The sequence below is a fragment of the Crocodylus siamensis genome, chromosome 8 (assembly GCF_052110815.1).
Source record: "Crocodylus siamensis isolate JL-2025a chromosome 8, ASM5211081v1, whole genome shotgun sequence".
NCBI classification, from domain to species: domain Eukaryota; kingdom Metazoa; phylum Chordata; order Crocodylia; family Crocodylidae; genus Crocodylus; species Crocodylus siamensis.
In genome coordinates this window covers 54,053,114-54,075,747 of record NC_143402.1, presented here as the reverse complement: position 1 = coordinate 54,075,747, position 22,634 = coordinate 54,053,114, and the positions used below count along the sequence as shown (strand labels likewise).

General features: G+C 50.1%; 1 protein-coding gene across 3 annotated transcripts in view; it reads left to right on the top strand.

Moving 5' to 3' along the window:
- Window positions 1-14,931, top strand: part of LOC149858596 (NACHT, LRR and PYD domains-containing protein 12-like) — a 30,595-nt gene extending 15,664 nt beyond the window's left edge. For all 3 annotated transcript variants that reach the window (XM_090060035.1, XM_090060036.1, XM_090060037.1), the window contains exons 5-9: window positions 5,000-5,170; window positions 10,792-10,965; window positions 12,382-12,552; window positions 13,233-13,403; window positions 14,726-14,931. In XM_090060035.1, coding sequence (XP_089916161.1) covers window positions 5,000-5,170; window positions 10,792-10,965; window positions 12,382-12,552; window positions 13,233-13,403; window positions 14,726-14,819 — 781 coding nt within the window. In that variant the 3' untranslated portion in view covers window positions 14,820-14,931. The remainder of the gene's footprint in view (window positions 1-4,999; window positions 5,171-10,791; window positions 10,966-12,381; window positions 12,553-13,232; window positions 13,404-14,725) is intronic.
- Window positions 14,932-22,634: the final 7,703 nt, after the last annotated feature.

Below are 22,634 nucleotides of genomic sequence, written 5' to 3'. Positions count from 1 at the left end.
GTATCTTACCTACGAGTTTCTCCCTCTTTGTCTTTGTGTCCTACCCACCACTCTCTCGTTTCTGCTTCTTTCTGTCCTCTTCTTGCTGTCCCCTGTCTCTTGTTTCTTTGCTCCTCCCAGTGGTGTGAATGGGAAAAGCCTGAACTTGTATTTTCATCTGAATGGGACCAGGGCCGGCACCCAGGCTGATCCCTCCTGACAGGTTGTGGCCTTGGGAAATACGCTGTTCCAAGACCCCAGCATCTGCGCTGGTCTGCTTGTTGGAATGTTTCTGTGGAACACAGCAGTTCAGCACCATGCAGGATGGATAAACAGACCCTGAGGCTGCCTCTGCAAGAGGATCTTGGCCAGGTTAGCAGCTGTTGTGATAACATGAACACACAAACACGTACATGCATGCACACACACACTCACGCATACATGCGCACACATGCATATGCACTCACGCAATTACATATGCACGCATCACTTGCACACATTCATACACACATACATATCCTTGCAGCAGTGCAGAGGGGATTGCATCCGAGCCAGTGCCATCCTGTGTTCACCACTGCCATGCCCTTTGCCCAGTCCCAGTGCATGCAGTGGCAGAGCAGATGTGGTGGCATGGTGAGACCTCAGTATAATTCCACAGTGCCCCACACACCCTGCTGACCTATGTCAGTCTCTCCAGCTAGAGTTTTGCTCTTGCACCCGTGTTTTCCACTAATTGTTTAACTACCGTATTTCCTCACATACCACACACACTGTTCCCCTGAAAACTAGCCCTCCAAAATTAGGGTGCATATCTTAAGGAAACTGTTTCTTGCACTGAATGGAGGCATGGAGGACCCTGGAATGGCTGCGCAGGGGCTGTGTAGGGTTCTTGGCTCCATAGAGGAAGGGCAGAGTCCATTCATGAGTGCCACTTGCTCTCTCCAGCTCCACAACTAGAAGTTTAACCCTCTCGCAGTTGCTGCCAAATTGGACAGGTGACACTGAGGAATGGGCTCTGCCCTTGCTCTGTGCAGCCTGTGTTCAGCCACAGGAAGCATGTGCGGTGGCAGAGAAGATCCTGGAAAGATCTCGTGTTTTTTCCCTTCACTCTGCTTTCACAAAACAAAATGTGGGTCTTATTTGGGGGCATGTGGTAAGCTAGGAAATATGAGTATTCATTTTCCTGCTCTTTCCCCCATTACATCTTTCCTTCCACCCTTCCCTCCAAAATGCCCTTCTCCAGAGCCTCTCCTGACACCCAACTCTCGTGTGTACTCTATATCTTGTCAATCCTCTTCCCTCCACTATATCTGGCAGGGTCTCCCCCCCCCCCGCCTTCACTCCCGTTGACCCTGGTGTCTTCTCACCAAGGTTTCTGTGTTCAGGCTTGTGTTTCTCTCCACTTTCCCTGTCTTTCCCTCAGGACTTTTTTCCTGTGCATCATAGCCAGGCTGTCATTAGAAACACCATGTCCCAGGGCTTGGATTCACCATCCAGACCGTGGGATTTCCTGTTCCCACACTGACCTCGGAGTTCCTTTATCTCCCTCGGGCATTCAAGGTTTCCTTCCTTTAGTGAGGGGACCATGGATTCCAGTAGTTCTCATGAGGAAGAAGGCCAAGCAGAAGGCATCAGTGGTGTGTGGGATTTCTGGGATGTGGGTGTGGGGTTTGGCAGGGGTTATAGATGAGTGAGCTTGTGTTTAGTGCCCAAGACTCCCTGTGATGCCACAGGGGGAATAAAATGACAGTAGGTGACAGCCTTGCATCCTTAGGGTGTATATATGCTCATGCTAAGTTCAATATTGTAGTTGTCCATTTCTTGTGAGTAGCCACCTTGGGCAGGCCCCAGCCCAGCACAGTTCAGTTTCATCCCACTAACTGCACATTGTAATTAGTAAGCTTAATGAAATGACACAACAAGCATAACTGAAGAGCCTTTAATCGCTGGTGGCCATCTAATCAGACTGACAGGAGTTTCATGTCCAGATCATGATAGATCAACTATATCTTTAATGCCTCTGTTATACCTGGTTTCTCCTCCAAAGGCATTTGACAGAGTAGATTGTTGCCTACAAAATGTGTCTGAACCTTTAGTTTTAAGGGCATTTGTACACACAATTGTGCTGCAGCTCCACTTCTATAAGCACCCGGCGCTGTGGCACATACATTTGTAAAAACGACAAAATACATGTCAAAACACATCAACTAAGTTTTGAACTAAAATACATCAAAGGCGTTTTAGTTCAAAATCACATCACTGCCATTTCCTGCACGCTGCCGTGCATTTTGCCGCTTATAGCACTGTGCACAGCACAACGTGGTGCACATCAGCTTGCATGCAGAGTAAACTCGATTAATCGAGTCTGCTCCAATGCACTGGATTTCCAGCATGTCTGAGCAGACAAAGTATGTGTATAAATGCCCTAAGAGTCTGCCCTGACCTCCCTCCTTGGTTTCAGACTAGCACAGATTTGCCACCTGTCTTCAGATTGAGTAACCATAGAAGCTAATTGGATACCAATGATCACATAAGAAAACCAATCCCCCATCACCTCACATAAGCCCAGGGGAGTACCCTATTTAATTTCTTTGGTAGGCATACCAATTAGCTGTCCCCTTAGTGCTGAATCTCCTTTCAGACCTCCCTGTCTCCCTGGAAGATGTGTCACTTGACTTATCTTCTAATTGAGACCTGCCACGACCTGGACATTGTAGTCTTATATTTTTGGCTGTCCAGCTGAGCCTGGTTCTATCTTCCAGGAAGGAAGAGGGAAGGTGGGAGACTCGGTTAGAAGCTAAAAAGGAGGAAGGAGGCCTGCTAAAAGCTGAGGCCTCATTGAGCCAAGTTTCTGCTGAAGCCGTAGAAAAACCATGCCAGGGGCCTAGGCTCTAGTCTATCCAACACTACTCCAGTGGCTGCTAGCTCTGATTGGTCAAAAGCAGAGTAGGTGAAACTAAAGGGGCTGCCTTCCACCCAGGCCATATTGTGGTTGATTAGTGGGAGAGCAGGGGTATTGCTTAGGGAGGAAGTCTGACTAAAGAGACCAGGCCTATTCTATTTAGAAAAGAGATGCTTGACAGGGGACATGACAAGCATTTGAAAAATAGTCAGTTACAAAGAGAAAGTCAATAGGGATTTATTTACTGTCTCTCACCATACAAGAACTAGGGGTCAGAACATGAAACTAGTAGGCAGTAAGTTTAAAACTAACATAAGATAGAAGTTAGAATCAGTAAAGCTAACTGCATCCTTCTTGCATAAGTAGGTGCATCACAAACAACTCTAGGGAGGTGATACTTCCCCTCTATGCAGCATTGGTTAGGCTGCAGCTGGAGTACTGTGTCCAGTTTTGGGTGCCGCACTTTGGGAGGGATGTGGATGGCCTGGAGCGGGTTCAGAGGACGACCACTTGTCTGATTAAAGGCCTACAGAAAAAAACCTATGTGGACCGATTGGGAGACATGAACCTCTTCAGCCTCCACAAGAGGAGACTGAGAGGTGATCTTGTGCCCACCTACAAATTCATTGGGGGGAGGGGGGACAGCAAGAAATAGGGGATACAGTATTTACCAGGGTGCCTGTTAGGGTAACTAGAAATTGTGACCACAAACTGGGAGAGAGCAAATTTGGATTGGACATCAGGAAACATTCTTTACGGTGAGGGTTGCCAAAATACAAAATAAGCTTCCAAGGGAGGTGATACTGTCCCCTTCCTTGGAGATGTTTAAAAGGAGATTAGACAGACACCTGGCTGGGGTCATCTGACCCCAGCACTCATTCCTGCCCAGGGCAGAAGGTCGAACTTGATATAATAGGTCCCTTCCAGCCCTAACATCTATGAAACAAGGGAGTTCTTTTCCCCCAGTTTGTCATTAAAGAGTGGAACTCATTGCCACCAGACACAGTGGAAGCTGAGAGTTTAGCCAGATTCACAAAGGGACTAGACACGTGCTTGGAGGAAAGGTGTACCAGTAGCTATTGAGCATGGGAGTGAGGGACATGGCCTCTGAATCAGAACTTCCTAGACCTTAGATACTGGAAGCTGCAAGTGAGTGCGAAATTGGAATAAACCCTGGGTGGACCCAGTTCACTCTCCTTTCAGCATCCGCTGGCTGCCCCTGTATGACACAGGCCTATTTGTTATGCCATTGGGCATGGGCCTAGGCCCACCAAGTAAAACTATAAGCCTTCCTTAAGAGGGAGTCCACTGAAGATATAACAAGTGGTTTCTTGGGACAACCAAAAAAAAACAGGTATGGGAGTGGAGGTCAGAGGTTCAACATGAGTGCACCAAGGGGGGACACCGATTAGAGCACATCAGACGGTGTTCACTGGCCCTCAAATGAGTCCAGGGATCCAGTGGACACTGCCCAATGATACTCTGCCTGGAGATGGGATCAGACCAGGAACAGGAAAGTAGCCTCCTGGCCAGAGACTCCTTCCTGGTGACAGAGATTACCAGCTTAGCCAGGGCCAGGAAGAGCTTGACCAGGAGGTCCAGGGACTTGCTAGAGCCATGGATGGGAAGTGTGTAAATAAAAAGGTGCAGGGAAAAGTGCAGCCAGGACCTCAGCAGGAGGTGCTGGAGGTGGTGGTGAAGGGGCTGCAGCCAGGTACACTCCAAATAGGTGTGCACCAGGGTCTCCCTCTGCTCCCAGAAAGGACAGGTGTCAGGAGCATCTGTAAACCGTGCCAGATACAGGAGGTTGGGCAAGATGGACCTATGCTCTGACCCAGTAAATGGTCGTTCTTGTGTTTCTGTGACCTCACCCCTTTTTCATTATTCAGTGACAGAGCTGGGACCCAAAAGGTCTGGGCCATTCTCAGTGCTGATTGTTCAAAGGTGAAGGCCAAATGTTGAGGTCTCATCTTGCACTGTTTTCCCATTGGCCAAGGGGTGAATCTAGGGTCAGGGTGTGGTGGGACTGTTGGGCTGATTGGTCAAGGGGAGGGGCTGGTGGATGGGGCCCGCTGTCAGAGTGGCTATGATGAGTCCCATTTTGCACCTGTCTGGCAGGTTGTGGTGGTGCAGCCTCACAGGCACTGCATATAAGGACCTGGCAGATGTGCTCTGCAGCCCTCGCCTAGCAGAGCTGGAGCTGGGCGGTGACAGCAGTCTGGAAGACACCAGTGTGCAGCAGCTGTGTAAGGGGCTGAAGCATCCTAGTTGCAGGCTGCGGAGACTGCGGTAAGGAGGGCAGGGGCTTCTTCTGGGGACATGCTTTCTGGAAAGCACCCATCTCAGAAAATAAACACATGGGCCTGGTTCAGGGCACTGAGCAAAGGGGAGCTTAGTGAATGGAGTCCCACTATGTTGAGCATTCCACCTCCCGTGCCTCAGCCTCATCACCTGTAAAATGGGTACAATGCAGGGCTTATTTTGAAGCATCTTGTCCTGGCCCAACTGCATAACTAGGAGAGAGTTTAAAAAATGTGTATGCCAGATAGGGAGGTGCCAGACACACTATCTGCTTGGTCCAATAAAGGTTATTTCTAGACAAATTGTGCTTCTCTCTTGTTCCCTGGGCTGTCATGTCTACAATACAACTACAAATGGCAGCATGGCATTTACACCTTGGGCCAAGTACTTTGCCATCCATGGAAATAAGCACTAGAATTTGCTACTAGGGACCTGAAGGCAGAAACCAATAACCATTGCCCCTCACTTCACTACCCTTGCTCCCTTCAGCACCACTGCTTGAGCTTCACACATGACCAGTCAGCATTGAGAAAATCAGGGCCCAAAAAATCTGGGCCAGTCTGTCACTGACCGGTGAGGAAGCCGGGGCAGGGTCAGACTTGCCCCCTCAATACCACTCCCACTCTTTCACTCTCCAACAACAATTTGGCCTGGGCAGAAAGCAGCCCCTTCAGCCACATCAGCTGCTGTTGACCAGCCAGGTCAACTTAGCACTGATTACCCTGCTCCAGAGTCTATCCTGACTCAAGGCAGCTGGGCCTAGCCCCCAGGAACCCTTACAGCATCTAGGGATCGCTAAGTGGCAGGGCCCTGACCACACTCCCACATACAGCTCTGCACCTAGGCAATTGTATTAAGTGAGCTCTGTGACATTCAGAGATGCTTCTCTGACATGGGAATCCTCCCGTGTCACTTCTAGTGCTGAGTAAACAGTCCATGTCAGAGCTGAGGGGCTAGATTGTTCCTCTCACTGGACCCAGGCCTGCTTTCCTCTGAGATGCTTTTTAGGCCTTTGCCTCATTTTTGGAAGTGGAGAGCATTGGGTTTTCACAGACTCAATTGAGTTGGAATTGAGCTCCTGAGGGCAGGACAGCAGCTGTTAAGTGGTGCTCTTGCAATGTTTTACTTGAGTTTGTGTCCCTTACTTCAAGAAAAACTTGGACAGATTGGAAAGAGTCCAGTGGAGAGTGACAAAGATGATGAGGGGCCTAGAAAGCAAGACTTACAAGGGAAGGTGTAAAAAACTGGGATTATTTAGTCGGGCAAAGAGAAGCCTGCAAATGGGATCTGATAACAGTCTTCAGATACCTGAAGGGTGATTATAGAGAGGATGGAGATTTTCTCTGTGGCCACAAGGGGTATGACTAGGAGCAATGGTTTCAAACTAGCAGAAAACATTTAGATTAGAGATTAGGAGGAACTTTCTGACTATGAAGGTAGTTGAGCATTGGAACAGGCTGCTCAGAGAGGTGGCAGAATCTCTATCCATGGAAATATTCAAGAGTAGATTAGACAGACACTTAACTAGGAGGGTGTAGTCTTGGCTGATGCAGCCAAGAGCAGGGGGCTGGACTAGATCTGAGGGCCTAGGGCCCAAAGGGTCCTGCCAGGTCCATTTTCCTATGATCTTATGAACACAACAAATGTTGCAAGGTTACCAGACATTGACCAACCAATCTTGTTTTATAAGCAACAGTCATGGCACTAACAGACCTCATAGGCCACCTCCACTGAGCTTTAGGATGTGCCCTATGCATTTATCTTCTAAATATTGAAGGCTTCTCATGTGCAAAGTAAAGCTTCCTCTGAAAGGTCCTCCAGCATAATAGCACTGATCCTGCTCTAGAGACTCATGCAGCTACTAATGAGATGCCAGAACAACTCCATACATAACCTCCTCATCTGTGAGAAGGATACAGAGCTTGGCTTAGCCCCTTGCAGGAGGAGGCATATGATGATATCTCAGCTCTTGAGGAATCCAGGTCAACAAAAAAAGCAGATAACACTAACAAGAGATCTTTAAACCTCCAAACACTGAGCGGCTGCTCCTGCAGTGCCATCATTCACCCACCTATCTGCTGTTGACTTCAACACCTACCATAAAGAAAGGAACAGACAGCAGTTTGATCAGTGTATGTTGTTGGAGTTAACAGCTGCGTACAACCCAGACCTGGTCCTAGAAAACTATACATTTTTTATCTGCATTCTTCTTACTAGCACTTTAAATACATCCCCTGAGGTAGAAATGGTGCACGCACTGTGCTCACGAGAGGCAGAAGAACTTCAGAAGCACCACAGAAGTGGAGGCTCGACCAAAACAAAGCTCTGAATACGCCTCACTTGTGATGTGGTGGAATCTCTTTGTGTCACCCACTCCACTCGGTCACGGAGTGAGCCTTTCTTTCCTAGCTCAGAGCCACTGGGCCTGTGATGATTCAGCATCTGTAGGTAATAGAAAATGCTGTTGCTGCTCATCCTTTCTCTAGTCCCAAGACCCCAGCCAACAAGACCACTTTGGAAACCTCCAGCAGTGTCCAGGAACCCCTTCATTGTCTTTCCCATACAAGATAGAAGAGGTAACTGAGGTTCTCGAGGCCACTAGAATCAAGAAGGCTGCTGACAAAGGTGTCATCTGCTCAGAGCTTTTGATGAATCTAGGAGTGAAGGGGCCCTGATCCCTGTCAGTGTCATACACTAGATAGGCAAGATCCCTCCAAAGCTGGCATAAGGCCGTTGTCCTCGTCATCTTCAAACCTGAGGTAGTCACTAGCTCTCAACCTCCTGCCAATAGTGAGGAAGCTGATGGAGAGGGCACCATAAGCTTGGCTCAGCTCACCCCCCATTGAGAGCACCCTGCCCAAAGAACAAGTTGGCTTCAGATCTATTTACTACATGTTCAGACCTATTTACCACTTGAGGTCTTAAGGGACCTCAGATAGTACTCACACTTTGAGCAGATTAGAAAATCATGGGCCATTGGTGATGGATGCTGTGCCCATCAGGCCTTTCAATATAACTGAGCAATAGCTCAGACACAGGATGAAGAAAGTCTCTGCGAGCTGATGGCAAGGATTTCTGTGGGTGATCTTTTATTGGACTAAGTGCATGGTTGAGATCAATTCAGACAAGCTCTCAGATATCACAGTACCCTTCCTTGCATCTCAGTGGGGATGACATTGCTCTCTGACCACAAGATCCTGGAGGACTACTTCCACTACTGGGAACCGTGACCCTCTCAAGGGCAGTTTTCCATTAGGACCACATGGGCAACCCAAGTCACGGATCCAGAGAATCCATCAGAGAGCCAGAAGACACCCAGCCCAAGGGTATCACAGCCTAGGTGCAAGTTTGAGCCTTGTTGCCCAGATACTTTGTCTTCCATGTCAGAGGTGTGACAGGTTCAGGTCCCAGGGGTGTCCGTGACACCCCCTGGTGGCTGTGCAGTTCCTGCCCCCTCTCCAACTCTAGGGGCCCTCACCTTCTTTACCTACCTGCCATGCCTTTGATGTTATTATTTTAGTAGGAAGGAGGCTGCCTGAGGGACCTAGTGTGAACCTGACATTGTTCCTATGACAGGTTTCAACCTTCTCAGCTTCTGCCCTTTTGTTCTCACTGGGGCTGTCGAGGTCTAGTCCACTGACTGAACTGAGCTTCAGGGTTCCCAGCCTTTTGTCTGGCTTTCCAAGGCCTTTGTCTGTGCCCACTCTCGGGCTGCTGAGCCTACCTGGGCTCTGTTTTTCTCTGTATCTCCCTGTATCTGGGCCCCAGGCCCTGTCTCTGCCCTGCTCTGGACTTCAAGCCCTCTGGCCCCTAAGTCCAAGTATTGCACTTCTTGGGCTCCCTGGCCTGAGTGCTCAGACCTACCTGTTCCAAGGCCTGCCTCACACCTCTTGGGTGCCATGGGATCACCCCTCTGGGCATGCTAGGTGTGCCCCCACAGGTGTTCTAGGATTGCTGCGCCCCACTAAGTACCCTGGGACTGCTGCACCCTGCTAGGTGCTCTGGGACCTCCAAACAACCCTTCACAGTCCCGGCAAACCACCAGGGCCTCCTGGGTCCCATCCTTCTTAGACTCCATGGCCCCCTCGTTAGACTCAAGACCCCCCAAGAAAATGCTAGCTTTAGCATTCACTCATTTCTTGACTATGGAAAAATACTAGACTGATGCTTCTGTTGCAAAGAACTCAGCCAGCCCCCAACAGTACAGAAGGATTTGAACACTATTAACTCCTATTGGAAATCTCTGGGCTTATCTTGTGAATCACATGTAGATGTTTGAACACCTAAAAGTGCTGCTATCATGTGACACCCTTAAATGATCTCACAGCACCCTAGGGTGCTACATCACCCCCGTTGAGAATCACTGCTGTAAAGGGGTAAAGAACCTTTGCGCTGCTATTGGACTGCAGGATTGCCTGGTAACAACTACTATGGACTCCCCTTTGCAGAGTCCAGACCTCTGTCCCACCCATCCTGCTCCTGAATGCAGCTCCCAGCCCCATCCAGTCCACCTGGCTGCATGCCCTGCCCGTGCAGGTCCAGGTGGTCTCCATGGAGACATCGGGATCGCAGGGTGATGAAAGTGTGGGGCTGGGGCATGGGGGACAGCTGCGATCCGCTCTCCACACGACCCTGCCCATGGAACCGGTATCCATTGCAGGTGCATGATCATGGCTCTGCCCTAGGCCCCATGCTGTCACTATCCTGCAATCCCAGCCCCTGCCCTTCCCACCCATCACAGGCAATACGTAGGGAGTGCATAGGGATCCCTTGAGAGCACTGGTGCACACCCCCTGACAACTAGCGTTCCTCGCTTAGGCAGTGGGCAGGGATGGCAGATGGGAGTGCTGGTGTCCCCTCTGAGAGTGCTGGCCAGGGAGTGGGGATACCAGGAGAGGCACCACTGGCACTTCTGGAACACCCGCCCCCCCGGTCGCTGACTGGCCGCTGGGGGGGCAAGTGCCACCCCCTGACTCTGGAGGCACCAGTCGCCCATGCCACCCATCCTATTCCGAGATGCTGCTTCTCACCTGCCCATGGCCCCATCCTAGCCACCTAGCCCAGTGTGAAGCACTTAGAGCCACTTAGGGTATTTTGGTGAGCTTGAGGGGGAGCTGACTCAGCCCATGACAGTTCACCAAAATTCCCTAAGTAGTCCTCGGGCCCAAATAATTGCCCACTGCTGAAGTCTGCAGACTCCAGTGCAGTGACTTGCCACATCCCCGCTGCCTTCCTCAAGCAGCCTGGGCTCTGTGGCAGGTGGTGGGGGTCTGCCTGGAGCCCTGGCTGTTCATGGCAGGTGGCAGGGAGGCTACAGGTGGCTGCACCAGGGTCCACAGAGCCTAGCTATAGGTACTAATCACACTCCCCCTGCTCCCTACCTTGTCCCCCTGGCCCGCCTGCCCTGTCACCTTCCAGTTCCTGCTGGGGCACCACATGGCTTCTTCCCTTCTTTCCCTTCCCTGTTGGCCTGCGCCCCACCCCCCTGCTCAACAGTAAGCTATAACCAGTTATCACTGGGCTTGTTGTTTAAATGATTAATTGTTTAACTGTTCATGTCCCTAACTGTGACGAGTCCTGTTCATGGTCTGCATGCCTCTCTCTGGCAGGCTGTGGAGCTGCCGCCTCACAGGTGCCTGCTGTGGTGATCTGACATCTGTTCTCATAAGCAACACGCACCTGACAGAGCTGGACTTGTGTGGCAACGTGGGGCTGGGAGACCATGGCGTGCAGAAGCTGTGTGATGGTCTGAGACACCCCAGATGCATGTTACAGAGACTGCGGTAAAGCTATGAGGAATGACCTGATGAGGGTGGGTCATGATGGCATTGCTGGCTGCCTGAGGATAGAGGCTTCTCCCCACCCTTAACCCTAGCCTGATGTATGCCAACTGGGCATAGCTCTTGGGCACCTGAGGCGCAACACTTGTGAAAGATCCCCAATGCCAACACCTATCTAGGGTCACCTACAGAGCCTGGTGCTGTGAGATTTGGGGCTTTCTCCATTGTCTGAGATTTGGAAAGATCTGGGGCAGAATCTCATGGTCTTCTATAGCAGTGTTTCTCAACCTGTGGGTCATGACCCAAAAGTTGGTCACAAGAATATGTGAAAGGGTTGCGAATAAACTTTAAAAATGGATTCTTCTTTAAAGCAGAAAAACATGGGAAAACGTGGCTTTTCCCTTGCAGGATGGCAGAGTTCCAACCTGCAAGGGGCTACTTGCCCCCCCCACTCGCCCCACACACACCCCCAGCAGGCATCGGGGTTGGGAGTGAGGGGCATCAGCAGGGCCAGGGGACTGTTTTCTACTTAAACTATTTACTGGGTCAGGTCTGGCCATCGATGTTTACAAATGGGTCCTTGTACAAAAAGGTTGAGAACTACTTCTCTATAGTCTCCATTTTAGAGGAGTTTTTGGGTTCTTAGGTTCACAGCTGCTCATGCATTTTGCCCAGTCACACTTCGGTGCAAACAGTATCACTGACTCTGGTAATAATAAGAGGCTCTGGCTTGGAGCGATATGGACAAAGGAGTTGTATCAAGTCTCAGAGTGTCCCCCGGGGAGCAATGGGGTGTGGGGGAGGGGCAGGAAGCACTAAGACAAGGGTCAGCAACCCCCACCACGCGTGCCAAGCATGGTATCCAAAGCCATTGTGCTCGGCACACCACCGCCAGCCCAAGCTCTAAGCAGCTGCTGCCAGCCACGGAGCCCAGGCTGCTCCCGGTAGGCAGCTGGGAGGCTGCAAGACCTGCTGCAAGCAGACCGGGCTCCGTGGGCCAGCTGCAGCCAGGAGGCTGCAAACAGCTGCTTTGGGCTCCGGCATTTCGGCACCTTCCAAGGTAGACATTGTGGGGTTTTTGGCACTCTGGCCAAAAAATGTTGCCTACCCCTGCACTAAGATGACAGCAGAGGGGCTGAAGGAACCACAAGGCGCTGTTCCCATGTGGAGCAATTTGGCTGGTTTGTAGCATTTCTGTGCTCTTTCTGGGATTCTTCAGCCTGTTACAGCCCCATCCAGGCTCTGCCCTGCTCCCTCCACCTCACCCAAATGTGGCTGTGTCTGTGGGAAATAACATGAGGCTGGGACTGCCCCCAGTGACCTCCCAGCCCTGGCAACTGGCCTCCCCTGCCTCTTTCTGGGCAGGCCCGGAGGAAACCAGCCATGGTTTCCCTTTCTGTGTGTCTCTTTCTCCTGCAGATTGAGGTACTGCAATCTCACTGCTTCGAGCTGTTTGGAGCTTGCCCAGGTTCTTAGCACCAGCCAGGGCCTGCAGGAGCTGGATCTGGGACGTAACAAGCTGGGAGTAGATGGCATGAATCTGCTGTGTAAGGGCCTGATGCATGCAAGCTGCAGGCTGAAGACTCTAATGTAAGTACCAGCTGGTTCACCTTTTGACAATGCATTCACACTGTCCTGTTGTGGCTTAATTCCCCAAACAGTGTCCTAGCCAAGCCTGGCTTGGTAAGCACCTGCCCCAGCAGTCCAGGAAAACACATGACCTTCCCAGGGGTGGAGAAGAAGTGGTCTGCTATGGAAATCTGCCTCTACCAGGAGTTTGATTGTAAAGAGACTCTTTATGCATGGAGTCATGCCCCTGGTTTTGACCAAGCAGCACATGCAGTCATACTTGGCTGTCCCCAGGTGGTAGAGCAGAGTGAAGGGTTTTCCAGGCATCTGTGCTTTGCCGGTATCCACATGGGACCAAGAAGGATTTTTTTATCCCCATTCTGTTGCTGCAGGTGCTAGGATTTCTTTGTTTTCACCTTCCTCAGAAGCGTTGGGTGTTAGCTGCAGCCTAGGGTGGGGATTGGGATTGGGCTGTGCCAATCCTCCTGTTTAGGATTTAAACCCAGACTTTCCTGGCTAAAGGGTCTTGCCTCTCTGGTCAGGGTTGCTGCATTTGGGGTCAAGAAGGAATTTTACCCCATGGCCAGATGGGTGCAGACTGCAAGTTTTGCACTACCTCGGGGTTCATCAGGGCTTGCCCAGAGCAAAGAACCTCCTTTGAGTGATCCAAAAATCAGTGCTATCTCCTCTTTCTGCTGCAGGTTGCGGGAGTGTAGCCTCAGGGCTGACAGCTGCCAGGCGATAGCCTTGGCCCTTGGCCATCCCTGTGCCCTGGTGGAACTGGACTTGCAGGACAATCAGCTGGGCATGGCTGGTGTGGAGAAGCTGTGCCAGGGACTGAGACAGCCTGGCTGCCAGCTGCAGACTCTGTGGTGCGTCACCCACGTGTACCTAAGCCTTGCATCTTGGGAGAGCAGTGTAGGCAGCAGTACCTGCCAGCCCATGATGGGCCCTTGTCTGCACTGCACATCCCAGTGCATTTCTGCCTCAGATCCCAGCCCTTCCAAAGCTAGGAATATTCTGAATATTCCCTGAAGCATCACCAAGCCAGGGTGAGCCCACTGCTCTTTGATGTCTGAGAGCTGGCCTTAGTGTTTCTCCTTGTTTCCTGGCCCCACTACTGAGCAGGGAATTTGCCCCATAAAGAGAAGGAGAGCAACCAGAAAGCCTTCCTGCAACAAAGTGGCAAGTCCCAACCACTGGCAGCCCTGCCATGATCTCTCTACCCTGGATCTAAAATGGTGCCCACTCCTCCAGCCAGCTTTGCCATCAGGTTTTTTCTGCTCCATCTCCCAGGGCCAGTCCTGGGAAGGCTTCCCGATTACTGGGGTTTCCGCTGTAGATAATGCTTTCTTCTTCAAATTCTCATGGCCCAACCTAAACTGAACCCTAACCCATCCCCCATCAGCTGAAGCAGTTGTGGGCAGGAATCAGCATCCCCCCCTCCCCTGAGCCAGGGTGAGAGCCACCCCAGGCCTTCCCAGGCAGCAGCATGCAACCCAACCAGGGAAACTGAGGCAAGCCCACCCATTACAGCCTCATCACCAGACAGCCAGGGAGGCTGTGTCCAACCCACTGAAAAGCTGCAGGCTGTAGTGCAGGGGTCAGCAACCTTTAGCTGCCATGGACCAGAGCTCATAACCTGGCTCCCTACTACAAGGTACAAAATGCTGCCTCCTGAGGGCCCAGACTGCCAGCAATTTGCCCTCACTGCTGATCCCTAGCCCCTCTAACAGCAAAGGAGCAGGCACCAGGGAGCAGCAGGGGATACTGTTGAGGGGATTGATAGCTTTTTGCCCAGCTCTCCTTCTAGGCCCCCTGCTCCCTGGTATACCTGGATCAGCTGCAAAGCGGCCCCCACTAATCCTGCTGGTGACTGCAGGGCTGGAACAGAGATATAATGGGACAGGCCAGCGCCTGAGGCCATGCCTCTTCCCCTTCCCCTTCTTTGCTGGGCTCTAGCTCTGTAAGGCGCTGTGCTGTCATGGGGAGATAATGGTGCCTCCATGCCGGGTTCCTTGGCTGCATGAGGCAGCTGCTGCTCCCTGTGAACTCGGAAGCACCTATCAACTCAGTGAGCCTGGAAAGGAAGATGCCCTGTGATGGCAGCCCTCCTCCGACCTCATTGCAGGACTTCTGGGTCCATCCACAGCGAGGGCTCATGCTTCGTTTTCTCTTCTTGTTTTCTTTACAGGCTGAGCCCACACACTGTGACCGAAGAAATGTGGCCAGACCTAGGCACCATCAAGGAGGCCAAGCCAGGGCTGGTCATCAAGTCACACGAGTGAGGCCTGGCTGTCCTGTCCCAGAGACTCAGAGGAAGATGTGGGGCCTTCCATCCAAACTGTCCTGCCCTGTTGGGGTCTGAATGCCTTGTCATAAAAGAACTGCTGTAGTATATTTCTGTAGTCCAAAAATGAGTGAAAACCAAAAGCTGACATTTTCTGAGGGGGGGCCTTCTGTCTAACAAGGGGTCCTTGGGGTTAGTGAGGTGGGTCTTGGGGCTAACAATGTGGGGTGGGGGATGGAGTCTAATAAGGCTGAGAACCACTGCCCTAACTTGTTCTGGAACCATCTCGCACTCTCCTTCCTCAATAACCTTTCTGTCTATGGTACCCTAAGCAGCAGCTCCATCCCTTTTTACCCACTAGCCTGCTTTGAGCAGACAGGCTTTCTTTTCCCCATGTGAGTGCCAACAAGAGGCAGGACAGCCCTCATGCCCAGACTGAGCTCACCTATGAGTCATGTCCTGTCTTGCTCCCACCCCCACTGCCAGGGCATCTGTATAAGCATGCAGGTGTGTTGGCTAGCGGCACTCCCATGGCTGGCTGCCAGGTCCAGCCACCCTGAAAACATCTGTTGGCCCATAGGATGCCCATTCAGGTTTGGAAATGCCAAGAAGACCATCCCACTGTCACCTTCACCTATCCTATCTCTGCCTCACCAATGCCATGGCCACCTGCCCCATATGCCCCACTAGCTTTGCGTGCTGTGGGGCTGGGCATCTGGGCAGGGCTCTGAGGTGCAGGCAGTTGGCCGAAGGGATTGGGGCAGGGTGCATATGGCTGAACAAAGCCACGTGTCCTGCACAGGGATGTGGACTTGGACTGCCAAGCCCAACTCTGCCCTCTGTATTTTGCTCCCATGCAGCACCTTTGCTGCGTCTGGCCTGGAGTGTGCAGGAAGTATGCAGCATGGCTCCATTCTGCAGTTTGGCCTGCAGCGACAAGAGCCTGGAGACAGAGGACACCATGCAGGAAACATCTCCAAAGAGCCACAGGGCTCCAGACCTGGAGCAGCCTTGGGTACTTGGTCAGAAACAGAATCTGTGACACACACAGGCCTGTTGGATCTAGGAATTTTATTGAAGCACAGCAGAACTAAGCAACCATGGGGGGCCGAGAAGGGGAGCGCCAGTGCAGCCCTGACCAAGCAATGCGACTTCTCTCCAGACATGGATTCCAAAGCCTGAGCAGAGCTGCCAGGCCAGACCATCCTTGCTCCCTCCATCTTATGGGCCCCTGGCTCTTGCCCCCCTGTTTCTCCCTCTCCCTAACAAACCAACTCCCCTTCTAAATCACATCAGCTCTAGAGCAAACCCAGTTGCTACTCATGAGTTTCTCCCCTCCACCAGAGTCTAAGCCATGACCTCTCTACCTAGCCTTGGCTGCACGCTGCTGTGGGAGTACCTGCCAGAGACAACTTGAGCTTGGATGTTTGGGCACTGGGGAAGGCCCCAAACATGGCCTCAGCTCTCATGTCCTACCCAAACTTGCCAACTTCAGCCAGGCTGGGTGGGAAAACGGTTGGACTGAGAGAGACCTCAGATACCCCTAAGAAGCTGCTTCTTCAGAGGATGGTGTCAATATAGTCCTAGCAGAAGGGTGGCTCCCCTGGAGCTTTGACAACATATCCTTCCAGAGTCTCCCCCCACAATGCCAGGCAAAGAATCAGAGCCTGAGGGTGCAAAGGAGGGGAACTCTGGCATCTGGACCCCTCAACATGCCTGAGGGCCCCTTAGGGAGAGACAGCCATCATGCGGGGGGGCAGCAGGGCTTGCAGGGGTCACGTTTTCAGGGGCCCCCAGGGGATATATTTAGGGGGTGTCACTCCCTGAGAGCATCATCACTGTATGTATCATAGTATCATAGTACTTAGGGTTGGAAGGGACCTAAACACACCATCAGGTCCGACCTGATGGGAGCATGGGACAGAGCAGGGCTGGAGAGCAGCTCCCTGCCTGCTGGCTCCTTGCAGTCTCAACCAAGAGTGCAGCAAGTCAGCTGCATGCTAAGGCAGCCACACAGACTTGTGTGTTTGGGCTGGACAAGCTAACACAGGGCAGGGACACACTCAGAGGGGCTTGAAGAGCCTAGACATACAAGACTTAAACTGATTTAAAGCTGCCTGGAGTGGTTCAAAAGTTTCCATGGAAAATGAAATGCTGTTTTTACCCAGTTCACTGTGAACTAGTTCAGTGTTACGTGTGTGAACACAAAATGTCCTATAACATCAGGCAGGCAGGCCCTGCGGGCATCCCACACTCCATGCTCAAGGCAGGATTAGCCCTGTCTAAACCATCCCGGCCCAGTGTCTGTCCAGCCAACTCTTGAACACTCCCAGTGCTGGCGATTCCACAACTGCTCTAGGTACTTGTTTTAAAGTCTGACCACCCTCATATCAGTGACATTTGGGAGTTTTTCCCTTGTTACACGTGCTGTGCCCTGAGAAGCAGCTGCAGAAGGAACCACAGTAAAGGTTAGAGAGGTCACAGCTGAAGCAGTCCCTGCCTCTGGCATACCATCCGTCAGCAATAGCGCACAACTCACCAACCATTGGTGTGATGTGGGAGTTAGCACATACACTACTCAACAGCCTCTATCCCCTCTTTCTCCTGAAGAAGACCAGTGGCATGTGGGCCCAGACCAGCTGTAACCATCATGGGAAGATGCTTTTGGGAAAGGCTTTCCTCTTCAGCTTTCCTCCTTCCCCTACCAGGTGTGCTGGATCCTGCATTCAGGGGGTTGGGAATCCCAAGGTAATTCCTAGTGTTTGAGGATCCCTAGGGTTGCTATAGTGTACCAGGAACCATGTCATATACCTGTGGATGACATGGGCACTTGGTGCTGCTCATGGCATGCATTAAGTAGTTTATCCAACTGGCCTATCCTTGAGGATACTGGCCAGACCCTTGCCTCCCTGCTTTCCTTGGGGCAGGTCAGGGTGTTCAAGGTTTGTGGCTGGTAACTTTGTATGAAGGTTGTTCATGCTGTTGTCAGACCAGGTTAAACAGATAGTTGGCTGGGATGGTTTAGTTAGGGCTGATCCTGCTTTGAATGTGGGATACCTGGAGAACTGACCAGACCCATGTCACAACGGTTGGTGTTCACACATAACAGTGATCTGGTTCACAGTGAATTGGGTCAAAACAGCATTTGGTCAGGGGTGATCAACAGAAGCATTAGGTGCAAGACACAGGAAGTGATAGTATCTCTCTACTCAGTACTGGTTAGGCCTCATCTAGGGCATTGTGGCAGTTTTGGGCTCTGTGGACCACGTATAGGCCTGAGCAGCAAGAGCTATGGGTGACAGACAGCACTATAATTTGATCAAACATATGCTATCCAAAGCATAGCCAAAACTGCAGGGAAAGTGTAGATGTCAGGCTTGTCCATTTTCAGGGAACCTAAGTCAAAGCTGCAGAAATATGACTGGAGAGTAAGCCAAGGGGCCCATATCCTAAATACTCTGTCTTACAATTGTATCCTAAAACATTAATGACTAAAGTGACCCAAATGTATTAATAGTTATTTTGCTCTTATAAATGTAGTTTTGCTAACATGTCCAAATGATTATAGACAAAAAGACAGCCGTTAGGATGGAAAGAGCAAAGCAGCCTTGACAGGCCACAGGCCAGAGTTAGTAAATAACTGACCACGGCCAGAGGCCAAGCCAGCCATCTATAAATACTGGACATGGGGAAGTGACAAATTGGACCTTCCCCAAAGCCAAGCAGAAAAAAACAATTTAGTGAGAGTCCCCAGGAAAGCAGAAATGCCTGGCCAGCAGGTCTGTTCTTCCTGAATCCAAGGCTGCCTAATCATTGTTTTTATTAGTACCAATACGTTTTTGCTATTGAGTATCCTAACATAAAGCTTTCAAGTTGTGACTGGAATGATCTCATTGATCAAGTAATCACACTCCTAACCACAAGTTAAACTGACAGTAAGAGGCTCCACATTTTAGAAGGTATATGGAGAAGTTAGACAGAGTCTAGAGGCAGGTGACAAGAAGGAAAAAGGGCTTGGAAGAAAAGTCATCTGAGGAGAGCCTGTTTAATCAAGTCTGGGCTACTAGGGAAGTAGGTCTTTTGCTCGACAGGGCAGGAGCATTGCTCATACCTGAGGAAAATGGGACAGAAGTATTGCTGGGAAAACCGCTGTTGTCCTCCAAGAGGTGCCATGGCTGCAGCTGGCTGGGCCCTTGAAATGTTTGGGGTTCTGGCAAGCACAGCTCAGTACAATGCAAACACCCAAATCCTGGAGAGGTGGGAACAAAGCAGGACTAGGAGAATTAAACTCTATCCAAGTGCCTGTTGCAAAAATGCTGCGGTTCGTTTCTCGGGAGGCGAAGAACTCTCAGACACACACTATTAGCAACACAAAAGGTATATTTGCAAATAGGGTCAGAGTGAAGACAAAAGACCACACTCTGCCCATGAGGAAAACTCTCAGCTGGGTTTTATCCCTTCCCTCCTGGGCACGTGTGCAGAAGCAGGAACTCTTACAACTCATTTCCGGTTCATACAAACATATATGAAATGACGTCACGTCATTCGTCGCGTGTGCATTATAATTAACTACTTAAGTATGCGGGGCAGATAGGCATATATGCATTAGCTAATTACGCATGCTTAGAAAGCTCTCCAGGTTACCAAAAGTTCAAACCCCCCCACCTTTCCCAAGGACACAGTTAATTAAATCACAGCCTTTGTAGTTTACAAGAGTAGAGGCAGAGGAGTTTGAAGGTATGTGTGATTTAGTGTTACAAAGAGATAGTAAATTAGCGAGATGTCCTTGGTGGTGTTTCTTCTTATTAGGTACGAGATACAAACTGTGCAGTTTTAACAACACTCTATTTACTATACATTTTTAATAATATTTCTAACAATATCCCCCCTCAAGATGCTTTCTGCTCTTTACTTCATTTAGGCAAATCAAGATAATTACGAGGAATTTTTCTGAGGACCATGACTTTTGCTGCAGTCTGTGCTTTAAGGGGGACTGCTGCAACTTGCAACCCTTCTACTGTGGTGGTTATCAATCTAGTGAAACAAGGAATAAGGCAAGGGATAAAAATCAAACCAGTTAGAGCACACAAAAGCACAAACCCTACTTTTCTCCACCAGGGTCCTCCAAATAATTTAAACCACCAGTCTTTACCCCATGTGTTTTCCCACGTTTGTATTGGTACATGGGCTATTTTTTTGATCTTTTTGGCAAGCTCTAAGACTGCTTTCCTGTTGTCGTCTATTTGGAGGCAACAATTAGAAAGGTTGAGCTTTTCGCAGACTCCACCATCCTCTGCAAGTAAATAGTCTAAGGCCATCCGATTTTGGTATATGGCTGCTCTCATCTGAGAACTCTGCCAGGCCAGTAACTCGAGAGCAGTGGCAGTCTGGTTAGTAATTATTTCCAAGACTGCCTGCAACCGGATGATTCTATTCAGCATATATATAGGTGTCCGATATCCTCAACTCCCATCATTAGCCCATGTAGCTGGTCCATAATACTCAATGATCCTTTGGGGAGGCCATTCATCCTCCTTCCACTTTTGGGAGCCACCCTGTGTCAAACTTACATCAATACTTCTCTTGGCCCTTTTCCAATCATTATACAAAGAGACTCCCAACCCATTTCCAACCTCTGATGGTAGCAAAAAGAAAGCTGGTACAATCACTCCAAGATAGCAAGTTCCTATCCAACCTTGTGGTAGTATCGTATAGGCCCGTCGTTTGTAAATCCAGTAGTATCCTTTTAAGGCCCTATTTTCTCTATTAGTGGCATTTAGAGGGGCCCAACCATAGGGCATCTCGGGAAACCCCAAACCTCCTTCTGGACCCAAAGGACCAGCGGCTGTGAGGCCTCCTTTCATGGAACATTCCCATAGCCTATCCTGATTCTTGTCTGTACAAACTGTCCGATCATTACTTTGATTTGTGGCACTCCAATACTTATTAAACCACGCAACTGTTCCATTAGGATGCTGCCACACTAGTCGATTATACCCTGGGCTGTTAGGATAATAAAGCTGTTCTAATTTTGTAGGGTTCATCCATCTTACTTTTAAAGTTCATATGCAACGGCTACGTCCCAAGTTTTTTCCTGTACCATTATTACTGATGCAATACTCTCCCAATGCCACTTGGGAAAGTTCCCAGCTGTGGTTCTCATCCCATTTTCGACTAGTACTCTTAACATCTGCTTTACTACTCGCTAGCCACTTTGGGGCTAAAGGAAAAGCCCTCCGAGGCCACTGGCCTCCGGCCTCTTGGAGCCCCCCACAGGCCCAGCAGTTGGTAAGATTAAAAGTACCTGCAATTCTTTCCATTAGGTCAACATACAAATTTGTCCCTGGAGAAGCAATTGGGGAAAGCGGGGGTATAGGCCAGCGGCTGAGGCTACTCAATCCTGCTTCTTTCACTATACAGATAACAATAAGGCACATTAAGATTTCTACCATATTTTCCCTTTCATGAGATCAAACACGGCCTAAATGTTTCCCTTTTTACTTTCTTGTCTAATTTTCTGAACTTTGTTTAAGCCATTTCAGGTGCACTTGGAGATCACCAGTAGGTTCACAGCTCTACTTGCTGGCTTCTTGTTCCGAAGACGACTCAGCTTCCGGAGTGAGCTCGTCTTGGGAGTTGATGTCCTCCGACGCTCGTGGATGTCGTTTCACACGGGTATGGTGTATCCAACGGTCATGGCCAGCAATCTTTACAGCGGTGTGGGTTGTTAGAAGTACCTGGAAAGGGCCACTCCACCTCTCAGTCAAAGGTTCCTTTTTCCACCGCTGCACCAAGACCCAGTCTCCCGGGGAGAAGTCATGTACCGGTACGTCTAAAGGCAGACGCTGAAAGGAGGCTGCATACCTGTGAAGAGAAGACAAGACAGACTGCAAAGCAATAACATACATATGAAGCTCACTATTACCTAATTTAAAAGTTACATTTTCTCGCATTTCAGGGGGTAAGACTCGAGGCGGTTTGCCAAACATAATTTCATATGGGGTCAATTTGAGGCCCCATAGGGGAGTGTTTCGAATGCAAGTAAGAGCTAGCGGCAATGCTTGAGGCCACTTAAGGCGTGTTTCAATACAGATTTTGGTGAGCAGAGTCTTTAAGGTCCTATTCATGCGTTCCACTTGTCCTGAACTCTGCGGTCTCCATGGTGTGTGTAGTTTCCAAGTGATTTTGAGAGTTTGTGCGACTTTTTGAACCATTTTTCCCACAAAGTGTTGTCCTTGATCCGACTCGATGGATTCAGGCAGGGAATACCGGGGAATGATCTCCTGCAACAAATGCTTTACTACTGTAGCTGCAGTGGTCCCCGATGTGAGGACTCCACACTAAATGGATTTTTTTTTTTTTTTTTTTTTTTGAACTGGGAGATGGACTCGGAGCTTGCTCCATCCACTCCATGCATCGGCCTGGTATTGCTGCCTCTAGTAGCTTGATAATCTGGGGGCCATTAGTAATTTTATTCCCAGAGGCCGTAATGAAACCCCTTTCTTTCCACAATAGTCCGTGCACATGGACTGTAGAAAAAGCATAGCGAGAGTCAGTGTATACATTAACCTGCTGGTCTGTCCCCAACTGTAATGCTCGGGTGAGCGCAGTGAGTTCCACGGCCTGTGCTGACCATGAGCTTGGCAATGACTCCCTCCATACTACCTTATCCAAGGTTACCACTGCACATCCTGTTCGTCTTTTTCCATCGATGACAGAGCTGGAGCCGTCTACGAAGTATTCAACATCTGGGTTTTCAATTGGGTCCTTAGCAAGATCAGGCCGCACCTGTGTGGTTTGATTCAGGACCTCA